Consider the following 13,384-nt stretch of genomic DNA (forward strand, 5'->3'; position numbering starts at 1 on the left):
TGTGTGAAAGCTGGCTTTATTTTGACCGCGATGCCACAAAGCCATACTCCGTGTGCTGAACCCATAGTTGCTCCTAGCGGTGCTTCCCAGTGCGATTGAAGCGCCTGTACAAATACCGGATCCTCTTGGTGAGCTTGAGATAGTCATCTACAAACATCCGATCTCCCACCATCTGCTTCTTGCGGATGCACCTCTGCAGCTCGTTCCCCCGCCAGCCTCGCAGCCACTTAGGCCCCACAATGAGGTTCTTTGGGTGCATCTGGAAACCGCCTGAGAACAGTATGGCAGAAGCAGAGAGGATGAAAGTGAGCCCTGGAGGAGGCTGCTCCCCGGGCAGTCAGCCCGATTCCCCTCGCCCTCTCGCTCCTGGAGCAGCCGTTCACCCGCAGGTGGGTCTGTCCTCCCTCCCCTCCTGCCCTAGGGCTACAGCTAGGCGTGGGAAGTGCCTTACCCAGTATCCCCACGTTGTCGTAAACCCCAAACAAGGCCCGTTTTTCCGTCCACCGATCCACCTGCTTGCGCTTTGGGGGCTCCTTGATTCGGAAGGCCCGGGTGAGCCCCGCTAGGGGCGAGGAGAGGGGTACGGGGAGGCCGGGCCGCACGGGTCCCCAGCGCGCCGTGCCGCCACCGCTAATGCTCCGCTCGGCCTGGAGCAGGGGCGCGACCCGGCCCAACAGGGCTCGCCCCGCCGCCCGCACCAGCGCCGCCATTGCGGTGACCCCGGGGGCGGAGCAGCGGTGTCGCCGGCCCGCCCGGTCCCTGGCTGCGGCCGTCGGAAAGCGGAAGAACTCATGGGTGACGTCGCGCTAACGGTCGAAGGGAGGAGAGGCGCGATTGGGTGAGGCGCTGGCGCGCGGTTGCGTTTGCTGGGCGCTGATAGGCTTGTGGAGGGGGGCGGGGCGAGCGCGCCCGCGCGCGCTGTTTTGAGTGCTTGGGCCTGGAGCGGCGGCCTGTGGGGCTGTGTTGCGGACCATGGCGGCGGCCGCCGCCTGGGAGTTTCACCTGCCCCTCGTCCCTAGCGACCTGCTGCGGGACAGCGGCCCTGGGCGCTACGTGGTGCAGGACATTCTGCCCGCCCGCGAGCTGCCGCCCGCCCTCACAGGTAAGGCCAGACCCTACGCCCCACGTACACCCCTCTGGGCCCGGTCCCGCTACCGGCTCACGGCCGCGACCGCCTGTGTCTTCCCGCGCCCCTCCCCGTGTTTCTCCGCAGCATTCCGGGCCGCCTTCCGGGCGCAGGGAGCGCTGGCGGTGCTGCAGCACTTCGACCCCATCTACAGCTTGCTGCAGTGAGTACAGAGCCATGAGCTTGGGGCCGGGGCTACTGGGGAAACTGGGAGCAGAGAGGCTGGTGCACCCGGGCGCTCGCCTCTCGCCCTGATGCTGTTTACTCGCTGCTTTTATGCACTCTGCTTGCCCTGCAGCCACTTCCAAGCTGTGGGGATCGCTGTGAAGGAGGATGCCCTGGAGCTGATGATGCAGGGTGGGTATCTGCTGTAACCAACAGGAGTGATCAAGAGGTTGTTCTCCTTTGGCAGTTCAATGATGACATAAAGGCTAATGTGACTTGACTAGCTGGGTTGCACCCTCGGCCCATTCCAGTAATACGGGTCTGTAATCTTGGTGAACAATGCTGAGCTGTGCATGTTCGCTGTAAGGGCAGGCCGACAAAAAGTCCCCTTCCCCAAGTCCCTGGAAAATACATCTTTGGGATGCATCAGCTTTGTGTGAGTGTTTCGTTGAGCTGATATGGGGTTGTGGAGATAGGACAGGACAGCGCTTCCAAGGTTTGGGTTGCAGGGGGCAGCCCTTGTTACAGCTGTCAAGATGTGAGCACACATCTTTGGTAATCTGATGACTGCTCTAAGTCTCTAAAAGAGGTGATGATTGAGGGGCCTGGCAAGGAGTGCTCATGGCTTTCTGCCTTCCTTCAGTGGCATCTCATCACTCCAATGAACTTCCTGCCATCTTGGGTGATTCTGGGCTGAGCCATTCTGACCGTGCTGCTCACCTCAACACTCTCAAGATGAACTGCTACTTGTTGGCTGGTCTGGTGGATGCCTTTGAGACGGAAACCTGCAGGAATGGTTTGCTGGAGGTGGATCCTGCTGGGAAGGTAGGTGAGGGGACTAGGGGGAAACTGAGGTGCTAAAAGTAGAAAATGTTGTAAGTTTGCTGAACTCTGTGGTATCAGATTAGACATGATGCCAGCAGGAGCAGTGCATAGTGTGAAGTGCTGGTATTTCTGTGAAATTGTACATGGAAAACAGCCAAAGGACAATATGAGTCTAAACATCATCAGGGATTTCGATACTCAGGCCTCTTTTTCACTCTTCAGTGTCTGGCTAGTACTTAGTGTGCCAGTATTTTCTTAAGAGTTCCGTTCTGTGGTCAAAGATGACAACAACAGTCACTTGATATGGGCATATCAGCTTCTGATACATCTCACTGTATGTCTAATGCTGTAGAATTTAACAGTAGTTTTCTTTTTGGAGGGAAACAGGGTAGTGATGGCTTTTTTTCTGTTGTCAAGTTGCTGATGTATCTCATTGTCTAATCTCATTTCTAGAACAAGAAAAATCGTACCAAAACCTCTGGATCCGTGTGGGAAGAGGAGAGGGAGCCGCTTTTACGGCTGCTCATGCAGCTGCTGCAGCTGGACCTCTGTCGGCTTTGGGGTGGTTCGGTGGTGGAAGAAGAGTTTGTCAGGTATTGGATGGAATGGATGTAGAGGCGGGATGAGTGACTGGTTTTCTGGAAGGGAGACTTAAGTGTTAAATCTGCCAATGAAGTAGTATTACAGTCCTCTGTGGGGTGCATATCACTGGGAAACTGAGGAAACCATCTTGAGGCAAAAGTGGTGCATTAGGGTAGTTCCTTTTCCCTAGGTTTTTTGGTGGCAGAGATAAAATAAACAATGTATTTGCAAGGTACAGCATAGAGCAGCTCAAGGTGGGTGCCTCCTGTGGAGGGACCCTCAGTAGAAAAAAAACTTGGGACAATTATACCCCTATAATCCAAGCCCCTACTCCACACACGTCACTCTGGGTCAACAGCAAAATTAGAGTCTGGGGTCTCCCTATTCTTCATTCGATCCCTTAGTTTTTGTCAGGCAGGTTGTCAGTCAAAGTTCTGACATTCAGTTGCTATTTTGCACCTGCAGCTGGGGAAAATAAGCTCTTGGTAACAGCCAAAACATTCTTCTTTTTCTTGTCTTCTGTTAGACACCATTCTGTTCATTTACTTATTTCCAGTGATGCGGATCTACTTATCTTCTGAGGCCTTTTATACTTTAAAGAAGCCAAAAGTTCACATGTTCACAGCTTGCAGAAGTTATGCTAAGCCAGCTTACTTATGCTAAGGGAATTCTATATAAGCAGTTTTTAAACAAGTTCTATAAGAAGCAATGTACTTACGGATGTGTTTAGGAATGACATAGTTTCCTCATGTAGGCCTCTAAAAATCAACTGTTGTTTTCTCAATATTTTAAGGATACTGAAAAATCTCTCTGGTGTGAGAGAAGTGTTTGCCTAGTGCAGTGTGCTTGAATGATGTTGGTGACAATTGTGACAGTGAGGTTCACTGTCTCTCTTCTGTGGCTTTAGCTTAGTGACAGGAAGCTGCTACCGTATCCTGGAGAATCCAAGTATTGGTCTTCAGAAGTACCGTGCCACACGGGAGACTGTGACACGTCTGCTCGCTATGGCTCTGAATCATTATGATCACCAGTTCAGTGAGTTCCTGCTCTTCGATCATCTTCCTGAAGCTGTTCCCAGTTACTTTCCCTGACCTCTTTCTTTCTTCTCTTGTATGAAAGATGCCACTCTGAAGATCACACAGATGCTGCAGCACTTTGAACATGTAGCCTCAGTGTTTGCACAGGCTGTGAGCCTCTGGGCTACAGAGTATGGTCTGAAAAGCCTGGTGGGTGAATTGCTAAGGTAAGAAAAATACCCTGAGGTTTGTCCTTCTGTCCCTAGCAACTTGAGGTACCCTATTCATTGTGTCATCTTTCTGCACAGGGAAATTGGACAGAAATGTCCGCAGGATTCAGCTCGTGAAGTTTCTGGAATGAAGGGCTATGCTATCTTCATATCTGAACTGGCTGAACAGATTCCAGCTCTGATGCTATCCAACATAAGTGTTCTCCTGTGTCACTTGGATGGGGAGGTATGTTTTCACAACATTACCTGTCCAGAGAAGTCAAGTGGTGGGGGTGCTGCTATCCAGTTTTTCTGTCCGTAAACAGAAACTCTTTGATCGAGAGGAAATAGCCAAAACCCTGCCCCTTGGAATAGGCTATGCCCTTACCTAAAAAATGTAAAGGAAACAGAAACCATGACATCTACTATCTGGTTGTCACTCTCAGATACCAAAGAATGAGAGGCTGTTTACTAGTCTGAGATCCCAGCTCTTGTCCCTTGTTCTTTGGTACTTAATGAGTTTGTCATTGTGTTACTTTTTCTTGAACTGCCCTTAAAAGCTGTGTTTCTCATATCAGTTCTTGGCTTCTGTGGACTCAGTTGATAGCAGAGTTGCATTACTCTGTCTTGCAGGCACAGCCACGTTCACCCAAGATTAATAAAATGTTCACAATGGAGAAATGCACTTAAGGCTGCAGCCTGGGACTTAAAAGGCCCAACCTCTGGGCCATCCTTCCACTTGGCATGTCAAGTTGTGTTTTTGTCTGTTCCTGGTTCAACAACTCTTTTTGCAGAGTTATATGATGCGAAATGCCATTCTGGCGGCTATGGCAGAAGTGCTGGTTCAGGTGCTGAATGGTGACCAGCTGGAGGAGGCTGCCCGTGGTACTCGGGACCAGTTCCTGAATATACTGCAGGCCCATGTCTGTGACATCAGTGGATTTGTGCGCAGCCGTGTGCTGCAGCTTTTCACTCGAATTGTTCAATGCAAGGTAAGCCTGTGGTAGGGAAATGGTGTCACCTTGGTTGTCCTTTCCCCTGTTGTGTTTTCTAAGGGAATTTCTGTCATCCTGCTCTTTGCAGAGACTGAAGTTTCATAGAGAAAGGTGTTGTCCCTGTATACATTGTGTCTGCAATTCCTTTTTCCCAAGAGACCAGAGATCCTAGAGATGAGGGGACTGGGGAATAGAAATTAAATTCTGCTCTTTGTGTTTGGGACAAACTAGAAGGAATCACACAGTACATAAGCTCTTTTTGGACATTGGTGTGAGAAAATATTACCCATGCTAGATATGCTAAGACTCAACAGGTCCCTGGATAACCTAATCTAAATCCTTGCTCTCAACAGAGGTTGGACCAGAAGATATCCAGAGGTCCCTTCAGACATAAACTTTTCTACAAATCCTTGCCTTTTAGTACCTTAATAGGTCTGCAGTAAATAACTTTTCGTGAGTCTCCAGGCCTTCTTGTTAACTTTGTCTGTGTTCTCATTATGTCCTAGGCCCTGCCTCTGACTCAATTTCAGTCTGTGGTGTCGCTGGCTGTTGGGCGTCTCAAAGACAAATCTGTGGTAGTAGTTAAAAATGCAATCCAACTCCTGGCTGCGTTTTTGTCCAACAATCCCTTCTCCTGCAAGGTAATTGCAGCCAGTGTGATGAATATGCTAGATGTCTGTTTGCAGGCTGAGTATCTGCAATGTGCTATAACCAGGGAAGCAGCTTTCCTGTGTCTTGTGGGAGGGACAACGTAGCATTTGATTCTGTGGGTGCGAGCTTTCTGGTTTTCCCAGGTTCAGATCTTGCTTTCTCTGGCTCTTCCCTCTCTTGGTGTAATTGAAAGGGATGCTGGAGGCCAGGAAGGTTGTGCTTGATTGTGGAAAAACCTGGAGCAGTTTGATTTGAATTCATTGTGGGGTTTCTTTAGGATCAGAATTAGTCTTTTAGAATATTCTGCACAGGGCAACAGCTCTTTGTGTTTACTGCTCTTTCACCTGAGCTGAGCCTCAAACTGTCAATTTACAGTAGGTGCCATTCTAGGATGATGGCTGGAGTCTACTACTCCAGTTTCCAAAACCAGGGTTATCTGAGGGGCTTAAGATCTTAAAACAGAGTGGAAGAGAGAGAATTCTAGTATTTCAGAAAAAGGAGGATAAGTAACATATTTCTTATTCTCTTCCTGCCATCTTCAGTTAAGCTGTACTGACTTGGCTGAGCCACTGAAGAAAGAGGTGCAGAAGCTGCAGGAAATGAGGAATCATAGCAGATCCGCAGCAGGTAATTTCCCTTCTTCCTCTTTTCCGTTTGCAGGGCGTACCAGGGCTTATTTTTACTCATCTTAAATTTGCTCCTAGGTTGTGGTGGCTTTTATCTCAGATATTAATTCATGTGACAGTGAGGCCAGACAACTGGGATTAAATTCACAAGTTTTTTGTACAATGGTGTTATAAAAAGACTGTATGAATGTCCATATCTAGATCAAGAGTCCATTTAGCTAAATATCCTATTTTCAGGGTGAGAACTGAAAATACCTATGAACATCCTCCCAGGTTTTCATTTTCAATGGTTCAAGGACTGCTCAAGCCATAATTTTGGTTAAATATAAAATTAAACTTGAGTAGCTTTGGACCTGGTGCTGCCTACAAAACGATAAATAGCAAATGATGGTTCTCTCTTACCTGTCATTTTTTTTACTCTCCGTAGTTTCTTTTTTTTTTTTTATGCCAAAGAGTTCTTATCTGATCTTCCTGCAGTCTGGGTGGGATCAGCAATGGGAATAATGCCTGTCTGTAGATGAAAAATAAATAGTAGAATTCCTAAGTTCCAGATTAATTTCTCTCCCCATTTATGGTGTCATTTGAGTCTCTGTATTCTTTGTTTTCTCTTTTTTTTTAATAGCTCCAGCGATCACCCCAGAGGAGGAGTGGGAGGCAATGCTGCCAGAAGTTAGGGCTGCCACACAGCAGCTCTTTCAGCCACTGCAGGAAGAGGAAGAGGAGGTGCTGGAGGTTGAGGAAACAGTGGAGAGTATGTTGGAGCAAATCACTGGGCTGCTGAGGAAGCTGAATTACAAGTAAGAAGGCTCTGTAGTTTGAGAGAGTGTTTATCACAAAGAGGTGTGTTGGTCTCCAGTTCTTTGTTCAAGAAAGGTTTGAGCTCCAGGGTAGAGGGGTGATTTCCAGTAACATTACTCTGTAGGAAGGGATTGACTTGAGCACCAGCACAAGATGCTGGCAGGAGCTGCTTTCCCAGGTGTTCTTGGCAAAGTTGGATGATTTCCCTTGTGTTCTGCTCTAACGGCTTACCGATATTCTTCTCATGGGCAATGTCGTTGTTCAGGAGTGCAGCCCGCCTTACGCAGAAGGCCCTGTGTCGCTTCCAGGGGAAGGAGCCCTTCAGTGGTCTCGCAGAGGAAAACGAGGAGGCAACAATCCTGGGTGTTCTGAAGAGACTTTACACAGGTAACTATTTCAGATCACTCTCTTCCCTAAGTCCAAGCTGATGCCAGAGCTAGACCAAAACCCTCTGCAATGTCCTCCCTCTCCTTCTGACCTGTGTGGCTTAGTCTGTGTGTACTTGACAGTTCATAGAGCAGCACCATCTCTGCATCATTCACTTGTCTAATGGCCTGACATTTTGGCTGGATCACAGTAGTCCTGTTGTTTCATTTCTGCTCGGAATCACTCAGTGTTCCCACTAGAAGTGCATTTCCAATACTTTAACTCGCATAATAACTACTGAGGGGAGTTTACCCCAACTGAACCATGCATTTCTCCACCCCTGCATTAAGATATCATTTCTGTAGTGCATCCCATTGTAGTACTGGAACTTGGTCTACAGCATGTTGAGATTTTTGTCTTTGTAGCTAAATCTGATGGTAGAATTTGGATTTTTGTGGAAAACTTGCTCTTGGAAGATGTCACTATGAGGTGAAGATAGAAGGGTTGAAACCATGCCTGTTTCTCTTGTGCCCTCAATACTGTTCACAAACAAGTGTTTGTGCTGTGCAGGCTCATGCCCAGGTGAGAACAGTGAGGATTCTCCACATATCAACAGTAATCCTAAGACTGCAGACATTGTACCAGAGGAGCAGCCTCAAACAGAGCTGATCAAACAGGAGATGTTGGTGCAATACCTGCAAGATGCTTACAACTTCTCAGTGAAAATCACAGAAGCCCTAAGCCTGATCAGCAAGATGATGTATGAAAACTGTGTCTCAGGTGAGTAAAGTAGCCATGGAGCCCTTTCTCCCCTGTTCAGCATTTCCGTATCTTTTCCCCTGCTGAATAGGCGACATGAGAGTGGTGGAGCTCTAGGGGAAGGGGAAAACGTTGAAGGACCTGCTCTTCGCTGAGCAGATGTTACAGGCGCTTCTAGAATGTTGGAACAGCAAACACCATCTACATGAGTGTCGTGAAGAGGTTACATTAGGGCATAAAAGGGCTTTTTAGGCATCCATTTTTTAAAAATATTGAGGTTGAAAATGTTTTTAAAAGCCAGGTGACCAAAATGACTGAATTTATGGAGGCTCCCCCCATCCTGTGGGAGGGGAGGTATGATCATAATCCCAGCCCAGATTCTCACAAAGAAAGCATGGCCAATGAACTTGGCTTCTGTTACCTGCTCAATGCCCTGATGCAGCTTCAGATGTTATGCTGCCCACCAGAGGGGAACTGAGCAGCTTGTCTTGTTCACCTCACCTTTACTTAAACTTTATTCTGTAGCTGAAATTGATCCTGATCAACAGTTTCTATGGCTTGGTCCTTTTTAGTGCTGTAGTGAAAGGTAGTGATGAGTAGGCCTTTGAGTTAATTCAGCTGTTCATATTTAGTATTAGAACTGCTGTAACCAGTTAGACTTTTTTTTTTAAACATTTATCGTGAATCAGCACTCCCGAGGGGGCTGGGGCATGGAGGGGCACAGCTCTCCCATCCTCCCTGGCACATCCCCGTGCCAACCACTCACACAATGCTGGGGTGCAAATGCATCTGGGCACTAAAACATGCTGGCTTCATGCAGACACTTCTGAGGCTTCATCCGTGTTAAGAACTCATGTGTTGGCCATGATAAGCATGTGGGCTTCCCCAGTGAGGTTTCCATGTCATTAGCACAAAAATGAACTTCTGAGTTGTGTCTTTACAGGTTATTTGAAGTTCCAGCCTGAGAGAGTGCCCCTCACCCAATATTTAAACACCTGGGGTTTTGTTTATGTTTTTTTTTTTTTTTAATGGTTGCACAGATTTTACTAACTTTCCACCTCCCTGTTGTCCTATGCTGTAGTGTAAGGAAGGCAAGTTGAGTGTATGGACAGGCGAGACATTTTAAGACATTGTCTCCATTTAGACATGGTATGCTGCTGGGTAGGGGGATAGTGTTTAAGTGATGCATGTGCTCAGATTTACAGTTTTTAATTAAGATTTAAGATTTAAAGACTTAACTTTATTTTTTTCTGTTGCGAATATGTGTCTTGTGGTGTGACTGGGGGCAGGTGAAGGATACCAGCTTTTCTGATGGGGATCTTCATTCAGATTTATAATCACAGAATGTTAGGGATTGGAAGGGACATTGAAGATCATCTAGTCCAATCCCCCTGCTGGAGCAGGAACACCTAGATGAGGTATAAGTTGAAACTTATACTAGTATAAGCTCTTACTTAACCAGAGGTCAGACTCTATGTTCATTGTACAGTCCTTCTAATCATTACTGTGACTCTCTTGTGAATGCTCTCCAACTTAATGGTTTTCTTGCCTTATGAGCAGAAGACTGGGCAGTGTATTTCAGGAGTAGTCAAAATGCAATCAAATACATTATTCCTTACCCCATTTGTACATCAGATAGCTTAGTTCCTCTGGTTACAGCATTGCGCTGGGACTTAGATTTAGCTGCTCTTGTCTGCTGTGACCAAGAGATTATTTTTTTTTCCTGAAGCTACTGTTTCACAGATGAGAATTCTGTTCTTTCTCAAACATGCTCTCCATGCTTCTTCTTCTAACTGTATCACATCAGATTTTTAGTGCAACATTGTTAACCTGTGCCGGTTTCCTCCAGAACATGTACAATCTGTGTACCAGTGACCCCATTCTGACCTGAACCCTCTGCAGACAGTAGCAGCGATCTTAGGCACTTGCAGAGCTTGCTGTGAGAGCAATACACCTATGGATTTGTTTTGATGGCCTCTCTGATGGGGATTAGGAAATAACTGCACTAACACAACTGTTCTTCTCTCCTCAGTGGTGCAGGAAGCCATTGAGTTCTTTGTGACAGTCTCGCAGTTTGGCATGCCCCAGGCACTACTTGGAGTCCGCAGGATGCTCCCCCTCATATGGTCAAAGGAGCCTGGTATTAAGGAGGCTGTGCTGAACGCCTACAGGCGGCTCTATCTGAGCCCCAGCGGGGATTCAGAGAGGTATGGCTCTGTCTAATTATAAGGTTGCTTTCCTTTTTTTTTTTTTTTCTCTTCCCTCTCCCCATTTCTTCTTTTGGGGAGCTGTTTGGAAACCAGTGTGGACAAGAAGAGAAATGAAAGTTGCCACACTTTGTGCTGAGCTGAAACGTAAGGTTATATATCTGAGTATCCCAGTCTTCCTGTGGGGTCTTCTGCTGAGCTTCTGTTCTTGGTTTGTCATAGTGTTCATATATAGGAAATCCATGCAGCAAAACTTCATGTGAGACCATATGGAAAGAGAAGCTGAGAATTATTTTAAATTACACTGTTATCAGGCACTCACACTTAACATTCTTATAAATTTCACTCTCATGCAAGGCACTGCACCAAGACACATGTGCTCAGATGATCTGAGTAGGGTCCTTGTGTGATAGGGAACAAGGAGTGTCACTTATGAGTGTTTGTTTTGCCAGTGGATTTCTTGTTTGGCAACAATGAACTGATATTTTGGACGACCCTTTCGGGAGTCAACTGTTGTTATGGAGTCATCCCGTATCGAAGAGACTTTCATACTTTACTCTCTGGGCAAAGTTGTTGCCCATTGTCTATTTCCACATTTTGGAAAGAGGAAAGGTATACAGTGTGGTCTAAAGTTGGAGCTATCTTTCTGTTACCAGAGCTCAGTTTTCTTGCTGACAAGCCATGCATGCTGTGGCCTTATCTGAGTGCAGACATTCTACTTCTGACACATTCCTTGCTGTTTACTGGTTTTCATACTATCAGTTGTGTCCTTGATTTTTCAATATACATGATTTCTTCATGCCTCCCACTGTACAAGGCTAGTTGTTACTATCATATAGGTGCTTTCACACACATTTCTATTTGTATTTAATTCAAACTCATCTTAAATGTTTTTGTAACAAATCTCTGTGTGGCAGATGAGAGGATGTTAGTGCGGTCTTTGCTAATCTTTATTGAGGATTTGGGGGTGGGAGCTGGGTACTGCTTTCATGCTTGTTTCTTCTGCACTGGAGAGGAGCTGTGTCTCCTCTCTAGGGTGGCACTTTATATTTTTATTGGCACTTGGCCACGTGTAAATCCTGTTGGATACACATTGACTCAGATAAGCATGATCCCTGGTGAGACTCACCGTACCTCACCCACATTTGTACCATCAGGGCAATAAAAAGCACTCTCTGCTTCTTATTTCTTCTCAATAGTGTTGCCCGGAGAGGACTCCTGCAGTCTGAACTCTGGCCTTATTTTTTCGTGGAAAGATTTTCAGTTTCTTGTGCTCTAGGAAGTAGTACTTGTGGTTGAAAGGAAAGTGGGAAGTGGGTGATTGAGTGCCCCTTGTTGAGCCTTTGAGCACCAGGAAGAGCAGCAGTGGACTTCTGAGCCCATGTTGTGCTCATTGGAATGTGAACTGGGTGACTTGGAAAGCTCCAGCTTGCGGAGGGAGAAGTTTTTCTGTCCCCAGGGATCAAGTCTGTTATTCAATATATGTTCTCAGCTCTCTGAATAGGAAAGTAATTGTGACAGTTGTTTTTTCTTTACCTTTTAATATTTTTTAAAAATTTCATTTTATTTTTTCCCCCTTCAAAGGGCCAGGGCCCAGAACTTGGTGCATTCTCTCTCTCTCATCATGGTGGATGCATCACTAGGAACAATACAGTGCTTAGAAGAAATAGTGAGTACTTGCCTTCCCTGGGTTTGGATTGCATTTGTGATCTTAAGTGTCCATTGTATTAAAATGATAGTTATTGCAGTTAATGTCTTTGGTTTGAAGTCTGTCTTCCTCTGCCTCTCCCTACTTGTTTCATTGCATTTCCTTTCCAGCTCTCAGAGTTTGTGCAGGCAGATAAAATAAAGCCTGCTGTGATCCAGCTGCTTTGGGAGCGATTCACAGAAAAATCTCAGTGCTCGGAACTAGAACGGCGTGCTGCTGTGATGCTGCTGGGGATGATGGCACGGTGAGCCCAGGGCCTGGTCTAACTCTGTGAGTGGGAGGATGTACAGGGAGTTGATTTTTATTGAAGAACTGTGGGTGCTGCATCAGCTGACCTTTTGTTCTGCAGCTTCAAAATTAGTAACCAGGTCATGGGGTAGTGAAGCCTGGAATTAAACAAAGTGGTGCTGAGTCCCACCAGCACAGTCTCTGAACAAGTATGACAGTGTTACAATCTTTGTGTTTTGAAAGCCCATCCCTCCTCAGGGTTTACTGTGTCACAGCTCTGCAGCTTTGTCTGTGTTTGGATAAGAACAGTGAGAAGCTGCTGAGTAGAGATGTCTGGAGCTTTTACCATGGAGGGAAATGAATCTGCTTCCCATTCTGGGGGCAAAAAGAGTGTAATTGCACTATAAGGTTTTCTTTCCCTCGGTTTCCCAGCCCAGTAACCCTGTAGCATTTAGCTTACCTGCTGATTTCTTCTTGCTCTTCCTACTTCAGTCCTTCATCAGTCAAAAACAGGCCTGCATAATAATGATATTAAAGTTCTTGGATCTGGAATTGGAGCCAGTTCTGCAATTTGAGTATTAGATATTCTTTCCAAAGTATTTCTACCACCCCATCCCCTGTACATGTAGCAGAATTGCAGACACTGTCTCAAAATTAATATCCTTCCCTAAAATAATGTGATTTAAAGAAAACTATAGGTTTCTGGGGTATCCCATGAGATCCTGTGTGGAGTCCATGGTTATGTGTGTAAAATAAGAATAGCATCACCTTCTTCACAAATCTGCTAAAGGAGAGGTGATTTTGCTTTTGTCCTATAGTTATGAACTTTTTAGATTCTCTTTTTGAATGCATTAGATTCTGTTCTTGCCATCTTCACCCAGTTAATTGTATGTTCCTCAGACCAGGCCTGCATAATTCTGCCTTTCGGAGGCAGAAAGCGAGTTGTGTAGGCATGCTTTTTTGGGGGGGTACTGTTGTTTTGTTTTGTTTCCCACAGTAAGGGAGGAAGTGTCACACATCACCAGTCCTGAGCTGCTGGACTCTTTTCTGTTTTGCAATGTTTTACTTTGTTCCCACCCTTTTAAGTTTTGCTCTTTTCTGATAAGGAGATTCAATAATCTTC

General features: G+C 46.2%; 2 protein-coding genes, 1 long non-coding RNA gene and 1 other non-coding gene across 6 annotated transcripts in view; 2 read left to right on the forward strand and 2 right to left on the reverse strand.

Moving 5' to 3' along the window:
* MRPL51 (mitochondrial ribosomal protein L51) lies at positions 1–710 on the reverse strand. Its single transcript, XM_005506271.2, has 2 exons — positions 452–710; positions 1–270 (listed from the first exon to the last, which is right to left on the reverse strand). The coding sequence occupies exons 1-2, from the start codon at positions 708–710 to the stop codon at positions 74–76; spliced, it is 456 nt and encodes a 151-aa protein (XP_005506328.2). The 3' UTR covers positions 1–73.
* NCAPD2 (non-SMC condensin I complex subunit D2) overlaps positions 248–13,384 on the forward strand; it is a 26,306-nt gene continuing 13,169 nt past the window's right edge. The window contains exons 1-17 of one of the 2 annotated variants that reach the window (XM_065049991.1): positions 248–389; positions 1,214–1,289; positions 1,425–1,483; positions 1,935–2,116; positions 2,570–2,709; positions 3,606–3,733; positions 3,818–3,941; positions 4,023–4,170; positions 4,718–4,915; positions 5,425–5,559; positions 6,112–6,196; positions 6,818–6,992; positions 7,259–7,380; positions 7,930–8,139; positions 10,151–10,325; positions 11,910–11,994; positions 12,144–12,277. In XM_065049991.1, coding sequence (XP_064906063.1) covers positions 1,474–1,483; positions 1,935–2,116; positions 2,570–2,709; positions 3,606–3,733; positions 3,818–3,941; positions 4,023–4,170; positions 4,718–4,915; positions 5,425–5,559; positions 6,112–6,196; positions 6,818–6,992; positions 7,259–7,380; positions 7,930–8,139; positions 10,151–10,325; positions 11,910–11,994; positions 12,144–12,277 — 2,051 coding nt within the window. In that variant the 5' untranslated portion in view covers positions 248–389; positions 1,214–1,289; positions 1,425–1,473. Of the gene's footprint in view, positions 390–823; positions 1,103–1,213; positions 1,290–1,424; positions 1,484–1,934; positions 2,117–2,569; positions 2,710–3,605; positions 3,734–3,817; positions 3,942–4,022; positions 4,171–4,717; positions 4,916–5,424; positions 5,560–6,111; positions 6,197–6,817; positions 6,993–7,258; positions 7,381–7,929; positions 8,140–10,150; positions 10,326–11,909; positions 11,995–12,143; positions 12,278–13,384 lie in introns of those variants that run through there. The other variant, XM_065049990.1, reaches the window with a different exon arrangement.
* On the forward strand, positions 1,538–1,860 carry LOC135578380 (small nucleolar RNA U85). The gene has a single exon (XR_010469894.1). It is a non-coding gene; the product is annotated as a small nucleolar RNA U85 (small nucleolar RNA).
* Positions 6,558–13,384, reverse strand: part of LOC135578315 (uncharacterized) — a 27,343-nt gene continuing 20,516 nt past the window's right edge. Inside the window, exons 3-4 of one of the 2 annotated variants that reach the window (XR_010469809.1) lie at positions 12,722–12,776; positions 6,558–6,706 (exon numbers count right to left, since the gene is read on the reverse strand). This is a non-coding gene — a long non-coding RNA (uncharacterized LOC135578315). Of the gene's footprint in view, positions 6,707–12,248; positions 12,420–12,721; positions 12,777–13,384 lie in introns of those variants that run through there. The other variant, XR_010469810.1, reaches the window with a different exon arrangement.

Source organism: Columba livia, chromosome 1 (genome assembly GCF_036013475.1).
Source record: "Columba livia isolate bColLiv1 breed racing homer chromosome 1, bColLiv1.pat.W.v2, whole genome shotgun sequence".
Classification (NCBI taxonomy): domain Eukaryota; kingdom Metazoa; phylum Chordata; class Aves; order Columbiformes; family Columbidae; genus Columba; species Columba livia.

What these genes read in the sequence shown, in the direction of transcription:
- MRPL51 (XM_005506271.2), bottom strand. Translation starts at nt 710, where the DNA reads ATGGCGGCGCTGGTGCGGGCGGCGGGGCGAGCCCTGTTGGGCCGGGTC. An exon ending in CGACAACGTGGGGATACTGG is followed by an intron (nt 271 to 451) that starts GTAAGGCACTTC and finishes TACTGTTCTCAG; the next exon opens with GCGGTTTCCAGATGCACCCA.